Below are 16,160 nucleotides of genomic sequence, written 5' to 3'. Positions count from 1 at the left end.
TACGATGAAAAATAAAAGGAACAATGTCTTTTACAGGTCTTCAGGCAGCAGATAGAAACGTAGCATCAATCACCGAAAATAATCGACGCACGTGGCGACATCCGGAACTCCTGGAACTCAGAAATTCTCCACCTATTTTAAATCCTCTTGGAGAATTATTAATGACCGTCGGTTCTATCAAACTGAATATTTCCTGCAAACCGAAATACGAGTAATTAAAATTTATGTGATCCTTTCTGAAATGTTATTAGAAATGAAATATGTTCTGTTTTATTTTATTATTCTGGGTTGTGGTTTAAATCGCTACATCATTTAGAGACAGAGCAGGGTTTTTTTCGTTCAAAAGGTTTCCATCTGATATCTTTCTGTAAAACTTAAAGTCTAAACAACAGGAAAATTTCTTAGGAGAATAATAAAATATCGGAAAGATGTATTCATATCTTAAATGGATAATTTGTTTGTATATTACATTGTAATTTGATTTAATGTCATGTAGTTGGAAAAAATCTAATTACAGATCTAGTAAAGTTTACAAACTGAAAGTCTTCATTAATTTTTCCCTTTGATAAAACGATGGAAATTACTTCGTATCAAATCAGGATTATAATGAGGATGAAACAATATGTTTCAGTGACCTTTCTAAAGAGTACGATGTACTTAACAATTTAAGTTGTCTGTGAAAAAATTGCAGATGCCAAAGGATTTTTGCTTCTCTTTCAAAGCGATTGGAAGATAAATAAATATTCCAAATTTTGATACATTTTATTTTGCAGACAGCAGAAAAGGAAAGAAAAGTAATTATTTTGTTTAAGATATTTTTTTAACAAATCTGGCCACTTGAAAAAAAATTCGTCCGACTTTTTCTGTGTGGTTCTAGTCTTTAGAAACAAAGAGAAAAGTTCTTTGTATGTTTTACTTGACCTCGGTTCGTTTATTAGGCATTAAAAAGAAAACAGTAAAAAGCAACGGATTCTTAATGTCATTTAGTTGATCTAATTAAAAATGATTTGCAAATTTAATGATCTAATCCGTGCAAGATCACATAATGTAGGTATAGTACTGGGTGATTCAAAATGATTGTGAATAAGTATGGCAACTATTTACGAAAATGTACGTGGCAACTGTATGGGTGGGGTAGAGTTGACATTTGTGTGACATTTCATAAGCGTGCATTTGATTTTTTTATACCATTGCACATTTATTTGACAAGTTTCAAAATTGCGCGACTATGAACTGTCAAAGAAATGTCAACTCTATCCTACCCACACAGTTGCCACATATATTTTCGTACATAGTCGCCATACTTCTCCACAATCATTTTGAATCACCCACTACTATTCCGGACACGGAATCTTGGCCACATTTAACTGACAAATATGTGTGAACTGGCCTTATTGAATATAACCCAACTTTTGACTCGATAATGCAATTTCCCTGCTTTTTTGATGTCACAAGAAAAACTTCAAAGCAATTTTTAATAATTGTCATGAATTAATGACACTAATGATTGGTTTATCATTTTTTTAGAAATGTCTCAAAAATTTTGGCCAAAATTCCATGTTCGGAATTGTATTGGAACACACTATTATTGAAAAATTATTTCAAAGTTTCCTAATCATTGCTTTATTCTATTAAGATATGTTGACAATTAAGTATTATATAAATAATATCTATCAAATTAGATTTGGAATGAAAATTTGAAATAAATTGTAAATGTATTAAAACGTATTCTGTTTGTACAGAACTACCGAGGTACGTTTTTAAAATTTATGATTAAATATGCTTGTGAATAACGAAAGCATCTAAAACGTGTAGTAGGTACAGCTTTACATTATTACACATAACCACAGACTAAAATTCACATAACCTAACTTTGGATTTACGAGTTACCTATATCGGGCGCTTAAATGAAATCCTGGGCTGGGAAGGCGTTGAAAACCGTTAATTCTCAATTGTTTTGCTTTTTAAAGTGTAAATTGATAGTTATTAGAGCATGTTGACAGCTAACCTAAAATTACCTAACAGCTAACCTAATTTCACTAATCGCCTGGATTCTAACGGTGACTCATTAATATAGGAACCGTTCTCAAAGCAGAACTATTTTTGATTTTTGTTCATGACACCTATCTTAATAATGACGTTTACGTCTGGATTATTCAACTTCAAATCTGTTGTTTTTCACAGCTTTCGTGATCATAACATTTTTTGCAACATGTGGTAGAAAAAACAGAATACATATTTGTTAACTGCAGAAAATTAACAATTTGTAACAATAAGTAATTAACATAAAAACATGAAATAATTCTTATTTACTTAACTAAATATGTTAACAACATGAAAAGATTATTATGTAAGTGTGATTTTGAACTAAGTCATAATTTTTAAGAAGCGAGCCTGTCTTCCAAACATATTCAAATTCCATAATGATCAATGTTGTCCTTCGTTCGGCGTTGCAAATAATTTACATAAAGTGTTAAAACCTTATTATTCTGAAATATGGGTTTGCAAATTGTATCAAATATTCTATTGAAGCATAGGCACGTTACATAACTCACAATTGAATTAAACTGAGTACACTGTATTTTGCCGCTTCTGTTAGAAAATTTTTCCCAATCGCAAATATTTCACTGAATATTCTGTGTAATCACTATATCCATGTCATTTTTAGGGCCTAGAAATTTAACCAATTTTGAACAAATACAGATACAAATTAGTTACTTTCTTCGTTGGAATATAATATCCTGGGCTGGGAAGGCGTTGGATACCGTCAATTGTTTCGCTTTTTGAAACTGTAGGTAAATTGACAGTTGTAACTAGAGCATGTTGACAGCTAACCTAAAATTTATAAACAAAAAATCTTTTTCCAACATCGCTTATGAAAATGATATTTTCATCACTCAATTTAGTGAGGAAAATAGGCGTTTGCATCACTAGTGAGGAAAATGGAGAAAGTAAACTCACTAGTGAGGAAAATTTATTTAACAATCTACTACCTACTTATTAATATAAAAAAATTAAAACACTGTTATTTGCATTAATTGAAACTTCAGATCCGGAAGATTTAAAAAATAGGGGAGTAAAATTATTATAAAGAAATTTAAAATTGAGACTCATTTTCATAAGCGACGTTGGAAAAAATAGTATACACAGTTCGTGATCAAAGTGCGATTTTTCAACTCGCAATACTATATCCTCACTCACTGGCGCTCGTGAGTATATCATATTTTACTCATTGAAAAATCAGGCACTTTCATCACTTATAGTGTAATATACTATTCTGTTTTTTGTCTTTCTTTTCAATGTTTTACGTTAAAAATAAGATAACTAACGATTCCAATTCTCGAAGCAAATACCTAAGAGCACCCTTTGCTCAAAACAAACATGTTCAGTCACGTGCCGATTAAACATAAACAAATGCCATTTGTGTCAAACGGCGGGAAATTCAAACTCTACACTGTTCCAAGTGGTTTACTTTTTTCAACACCACTCAGTCCAGGTTTTCATTTGAACGCATGAATATTTTTGTTTTTATATTTTTGCAGAAATTATCCTAATAATGACATTTACAGCTTAGATTTATAGCCAGTCTTGATAATAAATTTTTTGAAACATACCTACCATACATTTTTAAAAATGTCTTTGATGTTACTTTGTTTGAAGTGGGCTCATCTTTAGACAATATAAATCTCTTTAAAAGTTTCGTGAAACGTAACTTACCACTTCTCCAAGGTTTCCAAATTTTCATGAATATGCATCATGCTGTTATCGGTGTAATCCGACAATTTATGCTTCTGGAACAAAACTTATTTCAATTTTATTATTTATTTAAATTTAATTTTGTCTAAAATTTTCAATTAAAAAATTTAATTTTGTACAGCTCCATTATTGGTGAAACTCGAATTGATTCCAAAAGAATTTTACCACTTGAAGCTTGAAAGTTTTCCACTTCACTTGTAATGTCCTCGATTTTTTTGAAACTACTGAACCAGAGATTTTATTGGATCAATCTTTTATAAACCAATCAAACATCATCACACCATGCAAATGTTTACTGATTTCCATTTTTACTAAAGTTTTCTAACATGTTTTGTTCTCTTTAGCTTTTAGAATAGCAACCTCCCATGTCTTGGAGATCTTTCAAATTTCTGACAAGAAAGTGACACTTCTAGATTTCCGAATCACTTCCGATATTTCCAAGCCTGGTTCTTCTCATGAAAATTTAAAAAAATCGAGGCCATGATTAATACACTTCAGTTGGCAGCACGTAAAAATTTAATTCAAATGTCACCAGATGTCATTAATTACAATAGTAACTGTCATTCCGGACTTTCAAGGCATTTAACAACTTGCCTTGATTATTTTGTTTTTCCATACCTGACAAACAACGTGTTCAAAAACAGGCCTGTCACAATTCCTGAATTAATGCAAGTACGTAATTACTGATAACTACAATTTAATTGATGTCACCGGTCCCGGTCATTTGAAAACATGAAGCGAAGAGAATAACATTACCTATATTTGGAAGCTGAAGGCAGACATTTCGAACGTTTACTCTAGTTCGTAAATACGATTGGAGCTCCTCATGATTCTTTTACCGACAGGTCACACATAATGCACACCTTTATGAAAATCAAAATTTCAACGTTCTCAAAATCACTAACCTAACTTTTAAGACTGACATTTGATAATTGAAATTTTAATGAATTGCCAACTGAAATTCCTGGTCACCCAACTCTATTTTTTTTTTCGATCACGGTGTTATAATTTCCACTCCCTACTGTATACCTACATTGAAATAATATAGGACTTAAAATTGAGGCCTGCGGTGCTCTTCCAATTTCATTGCTGTAGTTGGGTAGTTGTAAAGTTTTGTTCATTAAATCAACTATTACTAAGTGAAAGACCAATTATGGATCAGAAGAATTATAGACCACAGAAGAAAAAGCAACTTAGCAACTTAGATAATACAATATTACTGGTTGCTACAATTTTTTTTAGGCGCTTCAAACATCTGTTACAGTAAAGAAGACACGAAGGATTTTAACTTTTTTCAGCTTTTTATGAATCATTTTGTAAAGTTTTATCTCATAGGATTTTACAACTGATTAATCGAACTATAATATTTTCAATGGTCTCAAAAACATAAAATCCCCAAACAAATTGACAAAGTTCTAGCTAGACTGTTGAAAGTTTCCAAAAGTATTTGTCTTGCAGAACTTCTGTTTTATTTAAGCAATAATCAGAGCTTCTGAGTGCGGTCTCGACCGACAAAACCCCGCTCTAATCTATTCCCATTATTAATTATTTTACGCATTCCAGATAAAGTTTTAAATAATTGAGAAGGAACTCCGTCTCGGGCGTCCATTTGCGGCTCACAACTCGTCGAAAAAACGCAAGCTGAAAAGTTTACCTCTTTAGCCTAAGCGGCACTTTCCACCCAAACAAAACCCCTTGCGAGCCCATTTCTTACCGCATTTAAACGACACCCCATCAATCCATGCCACGCAATTTTTTCTCCATAACTCAGGCAAGCCGATCATGCCAAGCTTCGAGATGCCGATAAAAACTCCATAAACTCTCAGGAAATTACAACGGAAACCCAATCTTTCACATACTTCCTTCCCCACCCCCGATCAACAATTCCAAAACAATACGTCAGTTTCCATACAATCGAACCCGCCCTGACCTTTCTCAACGTGCCGACGACGCTCGAGCCGGTCCACCCTTGCGTGCTTCTGCATCCCTTGTAGGCCAACGACGAGCCAGAATTCGGGTCAAAGTAGGGGTGGATTGTGCACCCTTAGAAACGGCACGATAAGTGCGACAGTCGGCCGAACCTGAAAGGAGTTACGTAGTCCTGTGGGTTGCTTTTTCTTCGCGTATTTGTAAATAGTCGCACAAAATTATTTTTATTTGCTTCATCAGAAGAGAATGATGGGGCTTCAAAAATAACCCACTTCGACGTTGACTTATCTGTCGTTTACATTATGTAAAAATTGTCACGCTCTGAAAACTGCGCTCTCTATAAAAATTATTATTTATACTTAGCGATAGGGCGGAGCGCACGAGCTTCGATCCGGCGATTGGTTAAGTCGGTGAAAAGGGGCGTGGCCGATGCCTACTCGATTAAAACGATCAGGAAATTAATCCCCGAGCGGCATGATAAATCCGCCTCATTTGTTTGGTTCAAATTGATGATTAACTGGTAGAAGCATGCGACATATCCAGAGGATACAAAAATAAGAGAAAAAAACACCGCCTCTATTATATCCACATGTTCCTCTCTAGACAGAGACAGAGCGTGCGGCTCTTAGATGTGAATAATTTAAAGTAGGGAGAGACAAATTCGAAATTTTAGTTTGTACAAATCTTAACAGGGAACAACATATGTGGATCTAGTTTGTGTGTGGTATTCCAGTGCGACTCGTGGTACCGTTCAAATGAATTTCTATCACAATTTCTACCAGAACTACCAGCACAAGAACACAGCGGGATACTTCTATCCAAACCAGGGCGACAGCAAAAAGACGAAAAACGAGGAAACCAAATCGACTAGTGCCAAATCGGATACGGGTTATGCCAGTGCGGACAGTTCGGTGGAAAGTGAGGACGAGAAAGAACTGAATCATATTTTGGAGCCGCAAAATACTAATTGTTCGCCGAATGGGCCCAGGAAGTGTCTGGCGTGGGCTTGCAAGGCGTGCAAGAAGAAAACGGTGGCGATAGATAGGAGGAAGGCGGCTACGCTGAGAGAAAGGAGGAGGCTGAGGAAGGTGAGGATTGTGTGGAAAGCTACATTTTTTAATGTTCAAAGGGAAATTATTTTCTCGGGTTTATTATTTAGTATACATTGCTTCTTTGGTTTTCATCAAAGAATTTATTTTAAAGTACCACAAAATTTAAACTAAACATTTTTATTACTAATGAATCGCAAAAGTCTCGTATTCCTATATTCTCTTTATTATTTTTAAAATTTTATAAATGGTCCTTGGCAGTCTATAATTTGAAAAAGTTTTTTCCTTAAAGAGGTAAATCTACGAGAAAATAAACAATATTAATTTTAAAAAATCTGAATGGGCACAAAAATTTCATAAACGTTTTCCAACAGTAAATTTTGTCCTAAAAAATCTTGTTGTTTATTTAATAATGTTTACTACATATATCTAATTATCATTTCACATAAGTAATGTGGAAAATTAGCAAACCGGAAGAGTAAACCATTCGATTTTCTGGCCGAGGCGCAGCCGAGGCTTGAAAACAAGCGAGGACAAAAGGCACTTTTTGGCAGAGGTGCACATTAAATTTTTTAGGCGGCCGCACGAACTACAAAGCAAAAGACATCATTGGAAAAATTACAAATTTTACCTTCTTCAAATAAATTATTTTATTAAAATAAGTACATATGTATTAACAATTTTTTTATAGTATTTCTTATCAAAACTAGAAATTTACTATTTGCAATACAATTTCTTATTTACATAATTTATGGCGACAAGACGATTATCGGTTTTGTCGGTTTCGTTGCTAACTTACTAAATAGACCAACAGATGGCGCCACGGTCAGCGCCCGAAAAAGTGCGTCCGAAAAAGAGTTACTTTTCGTCCGATTGTGAGCAGGTCAAATTACCGTTTTCATTAAGGATGCCTAGAAAACTACTTTTTACGAGCTATATCTGGCTAATAAGAAGTTTGCTCTTCTAATAATTTAAAACTAACATTATGATTGCGAATATTAGCGATGTTAAGTAACTTTTCTGAGCTGAAGCGTTACACTCACGAAACAGCGCCTTCCTTTTTAATTTTCTTCTTATTTTACGAAAACCGTAACTGCTCCTCTTTGAGGAGGTGGTGAACTTTTTCCTTGCAGAATTTTGTGTTTTGGTTTTTGATTAAATCTAGTGTAATAAAAAGATCAGTACTTCTACAAAAAAAAAGATATTTTTTTTATATTTTTACCTGACATTTTATGACTACTTAAGAACGTACTGCTAAATCGTTCCACGAATTTTGACGCACGTGGGATCGTACTTTTCATAATTCCAATTTTTATTTTTGGTTTCTGAAGTTTTGAATTTCCGTAAAAACTCTAGGGATGCCAGATTTCATATTAAAATTTTCACAAAATACATTTTCTGTGGATAAAAGTCAACTCTAATTTTGTAAAATAATAAGAGCAATAATAATAATCGTTTATTTCCAACAAACTGGAATTCACTTACAGGAATTATAAAAAATAACAACTACAACAACAAGAACATTACAAAAATAGCGATGACGCAGAAACGCTAAAGAGTGGAAAAATGAGGATTATCGGAAAATGTTTCTTTCGAAAAATAAAGTTGACCTTTCCGAGTTATTTTCTGAATAACTTTAAGTACAAAATTATAGATTTTGTAAATATTCCAATTTATTTACAATTCAACCAATTCGCTTCTCAATCAGTTCGACACAAATTAAGGATCAAATTTTAAAATGTGACGAACTAAATATTCCATTCTAAAAATGTTCAGTCTCGCCTACGTAAAGCTCAGCTTTACAACTTCCATAGTAAATTGGAAATTTGTACGCGAGTGTGTGTGGTTTTTCAAAATATTAAATGTCATCCGGTATCTGGTTGACATTTAGTGTTTTGCGGTTGCTAAAACAAATTTCAAAATTTCAAATTTAATTAATAGCTATTAATATAACGAGGTGCGAGGTGCGAGGTGACGAGGCGCTAGCCGAGTCAACCTCATAGCAACGCCCGAGACGGTTTAAATCGCTAATATTCCAGTCATATTCAAAGCTTTATCGTATCATTGTATCTTACGTACTATGAGTGCCTAACTAATGTATTATTATGAGTAATTAACGTATTATATAGTAGTTGAATATTATGGTCTTCATAATGATCAATAAATGAGTAACATAAAGTGATCATAATAGTTAATGATACGATAAAATATATAATGAAACCTCTATATAAAAAATTATGGGAACTGTGTAAATTGGATTGTGATGCCGTACTTGAGAAATTCTGCAAAATTTATTCATTTCCATCTACAGGAAATTAGAAAAAACTATTTTATCATATTGTTGCATATATGGAAACACGATAGAATTTCTTACTTTGAACGTAATTCCCTCGTAAAATTATATCCACTTCAAACGGAAACAGATGTTAGTATGCCGGGCTGAAAAACGGAACCGGACTAATGTTAAAGATAATCTACACGCTTTTGCCATTTCAGTCTCATCAACCACCACTTTAAAATCTCCTATTCGTGCACTCTACGGTACATCAAAAGAAAAATCTTATACCAATTTATAATATTTATCACAAAATATTTGATTTATTTTGACGACAGGGTGTACTTGACATTCCATTAAAATCAGCACAATAGTGTTGTTTTTATAGTTATTTCGCAAGAGTGCAATTTGTGTGTGAAGATTTAGTGGAACAATGATCATTGAATTCCTGAGGCGAGAGAAAATTGTCTAACAAGAAACGTTCACGAATCACCAAAATCCTATCCCAGTTCAATTTACCAAACAAATAAAGTGCTATCAGAAATGGAAGGATAGAAAATTGTGCGGCTGACAATACACAGAAAAAAATGTTAAACAGTGTTTTGGAATATCCAATGTAACAAAGAGACGATGCAATAATTTTTTTTAGCTTATTTTGAAAATAAATAGGAAACACGTTAAACAATTATCTGAATAGAAACGTCGACAATTTGTTCTTTATTAAATTAAGAAAGATGCACCAAATTCTTTGTACACTTAGGACAGTCATTTGGAAACAATGCGATTACAAACATAATACTGCTATGAAATATCAACCATAATTAGAAATTTGCGAGTAAGATGCTTTACTTGCTTTATAGAATTTCGAAAACGTCAATATAACGTACCCTCATTAAAGAGAGTGTTTAAGGACATAACATTTGATAATAACATAGCAAATACTGTAATAGATGTAATCACTAATCAGTTATAAAAATTTGTTTGCCTAGTCGTAATGTTTGCTAAAACAAACGTTGGCGAATTTGAAGTCAAACAATACAACTTTATCGCATTATGTGCGTTTTATATAATTCCGTTTAAATTTCTCACTTTCTTCCACTTTCTAAATAATTCTTATGTCATTGTCAATATTTGAGAAATGGTCAACTATTGAAGTAAGCATTCCATTTAATATTGAACAACGAAATAGAAAATTAGCAAATTTTATTTTGACAGAAACTGAAGAATCTCCTAATTTTGATGCGAATGGTTTGACACTCGAAAAGTCAAAGCAATGTTACAAAATTGTGTACAAGAATTACTGGAAATTCAATGATTACTTAGTTTCAACACTGAAAAGGTAATGTTGGCACATTTCGCAAGCATGAAAACTTTGAAAGGTTCTACAGTATGGATTCTGATCCGGATTATTCTTTATGATTTATCCGTAAATCCATAAATTGATTATAAATAAATCATATGCAGGGTGTATCAAAACGACCTCACCAACTACTTGTAACCGTATAAAGTAGAGTTAGAGGAACGTGAAAAAAATAATACAAAAATTCTCCTGATGCGTTTTTGTTTTTTCTTATTTTTCCAGATTTTGATTTCTTTTGTTGACATTTAAAGTACATGATTAATTGACTAAGACTTAATCAAAAATTGTGTAACAAAAATTTAAAATTTCCCATTTAAAAAAATCAAATGGACTAAAAGAAAAATAATTTAATTAGTGAATGTTATAGCAATTGAATGAATACTATGCTTAAAATAATTGGAACAAAAAAAATTTTTTTACAAGAAAATTTTGGTTAAAATTTTCTAACTTCAACACCATGTAACTTTTAATTAAAGCTGGTAAAAAAAACAATGTTTTATGCTTTTTCCACTCTATTCCTTACAACTGCTAGTGGTTGGTGCGTTCCTTTTGAATCATTCTGTATAGTTGGTGTATTATTATCTCTTTTATTAGGAGCGTTGCAAATAGACGAGTCTTATAAGAAGCATTTTATCGCACGCACGGGTTTAGAACACGACGAGCGTAGCGAGGAGTGCCCTAAAGGAGTAAGTGCGATAACATGCTTTATAAACGAAATATCATACAGTATTTTTTCTACTTTGCCACTTTTTCAATGAATAAAAATAATTTAAAATTTAAAACAGTTAAAGTTGAAGGATTCCACCCAAGGTCACGTCAACATTAAAAAATTAAATTTCACTGTTTTTAGTATTATTATTATATCACGCCTTTTCCTATTACGATACGCAAAACAGTATCGTAACAGCATCAGTACGAACGCAAAGTAGAAAAATTCATTACGTAACTAGTTATGTAAACTGTTTCAAATCTTATTTCGTGACAATTATGAAAAAAGTAACATTTCATAATGTCAAAAAGTTATGAAAAATTTGAGTTTCCACAACAGTATTGAATAAATTTAAGTAGCTCTTGTTTAACCAAATTCATGCGTTTAAAGTGGACCTTTTTTCACAAGTGAGATAAAGCACTTTATCCACAACCCAGATATTATGAAAGGATAATTATATGATTTTAAATGTCTTATGGAACTACAAGACACTAGTGTTTTATATCCCATATACTCGTAAGACACTAGTGTTTTACAATTTATGACATTTGAGAAAAATTAGAAACAATTTGTATTTAATCTTCGAGATAAGTAGTCGGTTTTTCATATTTTGAAATGTCTACATTTTTATTCACTTTCAAAAATGTCCTCAACATAAAATATTGATGAAACCGCAAACATTTTCATAACACTTAAAAAGTATGTCTTCAGTTATTGCTGTAGCACCTCTTTTTCCTCTCCTGCGGCGAATTCTTTGTCGCAGATATTCTTAGGTTTTACCGGCAACAGCTGCAAAAGAGTTTCTTTCAATTTTCAAACATGAATTATTTTTTACAAATATTACACTATTCGATAAACAATAAACAAGCAATCCGCCATTGCAACCATTTGAGGAACTAGCATGAAGTGGCGTCAAATGCCTTGCCACATCTTCTTGGGCGTACTGCTGAGTTGTGCGTTGGGGATAAAATGTTGTATTATACAGGGTCATTATAAATAATTGTCCCATCGCAGTTGGCGTTGAAAACCCACACAAATTTTGGATGTGCCGCCAGCCTCGCAACGTTAGACAAATTTCCACTACCGCCATATCCGCGATACAAGTCTCACTCATGTTATGAGGCTTGCGGCACATTCAACTACGCCAACGCCTACTGCTAGGGGACAATCATTTATGTAATATCCTTTATTAGCTAGAAAAATTAAACACGATCTCGTGTCAACTTTTATTGTGTGTCTTAGGTGCTTAATTAATAAGACGCACAATTTAGAAATAACTATCAGTTTATTTCATGAAGAATTTAATAATCTACTTTAATCAATAATTATGATTTCACAGGAAGGCAGGAATATTTGGGAGTCCCGCAAGGACCCGTTATTGGGCCACTATTATTTCTTGTGTGTTAACAACAGTACTAAAATAATTAACATGTACTTTTTGTTTAATGCAGATTATACTAAATTATATTACAAAGACGATCTGTGTGTATTTGGTCTTTGATTAACAGGTTGCTTTAAATATTAGTAAATGTAGAGCCACATTACTTATTGGGAAGAATAATTATCTGTCATCTCCACATGGAAAAGAGAACATTCTCATCTGTCATCATCAAAGCGACAACGAAAGTTTTGTATTGTCGCTCTGATGATGACAACTCAGCTGTCGAAACGCCAGTCAGCTCCAGTTTTAGTAAAACAATGTAGGTATTTGGTGCTAGATTGGAAGGATTGCACACTAATTGAAAATGGTTGAACCGCAGACGCTATACTAAACATTTTTTTCTTCAAACGTCCGTAAATTATGACATTATCCTGCTACATTGATAATGCTAAAGTGTCACTTCATTGTCATGGCATCTAACGAGCTGACGAGCGGCAGATAAAGTTATTATCTCCGCTGAGAGCGGCAGATAAAGTTATTATCTCCGCTGAAGGCGTCCGTGAAGTTATTATCTCCGCTGATGAGCGGCAGTAAAGTAAACTAGCTAAATCATTTGAAATTCCTACCTGGTTTCTTAACATGTCTTAAATAATTTGTTATGAAGGTTTGAAGAAAAAATAGTATATGTTATTCGGAGCAAAAATGATTTTATGTGCTTTGGCTGGTTTGTCTGCTCCCTGCGTTCGGCAGCCAATCTACCAGCCGCAGCACATAAAACTTCATTTTTGCTCCTCATAACATAATATACTATTAAAGAACCCCGTTTTCATCAAGCATTAACGGTTTAGCTGTGACGTGCGATCAAATAGTAAAATTAACGAATCGGCACGTGCTGCAAAAAATCTCATCACTTAATATTTACGCCAGCAAGAGGATGAGAGGCAACAAAATTACACAAATAATCAGTTGGAAAAACCACCAACGACTGACACTCATTCTCATCCTTAGTATCACAAAGACGTTAGTTAACGCCACGCCACACGAGCACCACAGCGCCCACGCCGATTTTTTAGTTACGAGACAATGAAGCTCTCCTTTTGTTGCTGAAAAAAAAAATTAAAACACGAAAGAAAGTTTCTGTTTATTTTATTTTATTGCTAAATAACAGTGTATTGTCCTTGCAATCCCCCTATTTACTTTTTGTGGTAGCATATCTTCATCACTTGTTCTTGCATAACAAATATAAATCCGCGCTTTCAAGACATATATTTGCCTTTTAAGCTACATTTATGAAGCCTTTATGTCAATATCAGGTTGTTCAAGCTCAATGAAGAACCACTCTGTAACGATCTCTCGTTTCAGCTGTATAATGTAGGCCATATCATTATTTGATTTTATACTGTTGATTTTACCTCGTCTTTACCAACTCTATAATGTGCTTTCATTTTTATTTTTAAAATTTTACCTGTGGAAAAGCTGGTTTAGAATCATATTTATTAAATTCGTTTATTAATGTTATCATTTTAATTTTAAGTTATCACTGAATAACGTATTACTAGCTGCATTTAACTCTCGTCAGGGTCGGAAAGTTCTGTGAACAAATATGCATATACAGGGTATTTCACGAGTGATAATGCGCCCGGCGGAATAAAAATGCAACCCACAATACATCAGGAGGAAAAGGCGGATATTTTTATCGCCTCCATGTCCAGGTTTACGTTCCAATGTATTGTGGGTTGCATTTTATATTCCGCCGGGCTCATTATCACTCGTGAAATACCCTGTATATATTTTCTGTAATTATGACAATGAATGAATACATATCGAATGACATAAATGTTTGATTGAGTGAACAAAAAATATCGGGTGTTCATTTAAATTTCTCCTCAACGTTGGCGTCGAAGAGTCGATTGTGAACGCACCACTCGTCAGAATAAAAACACAAACAATGCAAAAAGTAAGGTTAGATTTAAACAACTAATCCGTGGAGCGTTGAAAATCTCTCCAACGCCAACTTTGAGGAGAAATTTAAATATTTATTATTATTAGCTATTGTTCGTCATTAATTTATTGTTTTATTTAATATGAATTAGCAACCCGTGACTGTATAAATTGCAGGTCAATGAAGCTTTTGAGGTGCTGAAGCGCCGAACATGCAACAATCCCGGCCAGAGGCTGCCCAAAGTGGAGATTCTCCGGAGCGCCATCGAATACATCGAATACCTGGAGGAAATCCTCCAAGGCGCGAAATCCCCGGCCGAAACGGAAAACATCATTTCGACGGCTTCCAACTACGTGGTGAGTCCGGACATTTCCTCGTTAGTTTTTAAGCAATATCGAGAACTCCGGGGTCGGTGTCGTCGAGGGAGTGGAGTTTGCATCGTTTTATTTTATTTATTAATGTTGATTGCTGTTGGAAGTTCTGTTTTAATTAATGTTTGGAAACAATGAAGCCCATATTAAGGGAGACAATGGGCTATTCGGGGCTCGAAACATCTTTAGCGACACACAAAATCGATAGTTGCGCCAAGTAACGGCTCACCAAGAAATTCTAATTGCTGCTCCATTATGGGCGGTGAATTTTTTAATGAATTTCGGTCTGCCTGCTTAACATAATATTTTCGCTTTCGATTTCTGATCCCGTCTGTTGTTAATGCGTTCATCGATGTGGAAATTCAGATTTTCCGCTAGGGAAATTAATTCAATCGATCACATTTTCTCCTTGTGAGAGACTCGTCTCGCCACACAAATGAACTATCGACCTTAATCGAGGGTCGTTACGTGATTTCGCCGGAGGCGGCCACCAGGAGTTCCTAATTTTCTTTGACATATTGACGAAGATAGCGACGGGAAAGAAGTTCTATTGTGTTTGGTGCAACATTTTCTTTGTAAGTTATCTCGCCGCAAAATAGCAGATACGTGAAACTGGAACAATATAAATAAAATTAGATCCAGTACATTAATTTGACTAGTTCGAATTTTGTTGACATGTGGGTTACACAATTTCATACGAAAAGCTCTACAAAAGAAATAAATAATGTACTCTCTATGGAAAGCAGGTGTGGGAATCTCCTAGAAAATCTTTTTTGACGACGGAAACAAACAAGTTTGTCCAAGTGGTAATGTTTTATCATAAATAAAAAATAAAATCGAGCAATCAAATTCACAGGATCTTGCTAAAGCTATAGATATGTCACGAAAAAATGCATTTTTTTTGTCCGAGTCTGAGTTTTCTGGCCGAGGCGCAGCCGAGGCTTGAAAACAGGCGAGGACAAAAGGCACTTTTTGGCAGAGGTGCACAATTTTTTAGGCGACCGCACGAAATACAAAGCAACAAAACTAGAAATTTACTATTTGTAATACACTTATTTACATAATTAATGGTGAGAGGACAATTGTCGGTTTCATTGCTAACTTACTCAACAGACCAACAAATGGCGTCAAGGTCAGCGTCCGAAAAAGAGTTACTTTTCGTCCGCTCGTGAGTACGTAAAATTATCGTTTTCATTAAGGATCCCTAAGAACGTATTTTACGTTAGAGAATTATTTTCTTTTACTTCTAAGAACCATTTGCCAAATTAGTTATTTGGCTCGCATAAAATTGTAAAATAATAATTACTCAAAAATTTATTTACACTTTTCCTTTTCGAGTACGGCGTTTGCGCTTACTCGTTTCGCATTCACGTGTAAAACATGGCCCT

General features: G+C 33.9%; 1 protein-coding gene across 1 annotated transcript in view; it reads left to right on the top strand.

The window, feature by feature from the left end:
- Positions 1 to 6,174: 6,174 nt before the first annotated feature.
- The window catches only part of nau (nautilus), a 69,733-nt gene continuing 59,747 nt past the window's right edge, over positions 6,175 to 16,160 (top strand). The window contains exons 1-2 of the mRNA XM_069043948.1: positions 6,175 to 6,773; positions 14,578 to 14,757. Of these exons, the coding sequence (XP_068900049.1) occupies positions 6,441 to 6,773; positions 14,578 to 14,757 (513 nt within the window). The 5' untranslated portion in view covers positions 6,175 to 6,440. The remainder of the gene's footprint in view (positions 6,774 to 14,577; positions 14,758 to 16,160) is intronic.

Source organism: Tenebrio molitor, chromosome 4 (assembly GCF_963966145.1).
Source record: "Tenebrio molitor chromosome 4, icTenMoli1.1, whole genome shotgun sequence".
NCBI classification, from domain to species: domain Eukaryota; kingdom Metazoa; phylum Arthropoda; class Insecta; order Coleoptera; family Tenebrionidae; genus Tenebrio; species Tenebrio molitor.
The sequence above is the reverse complement of the archived record's forward strand: the minus strand, read 5'-3'. Positions and strand labels throughout refer to the sequence as shown.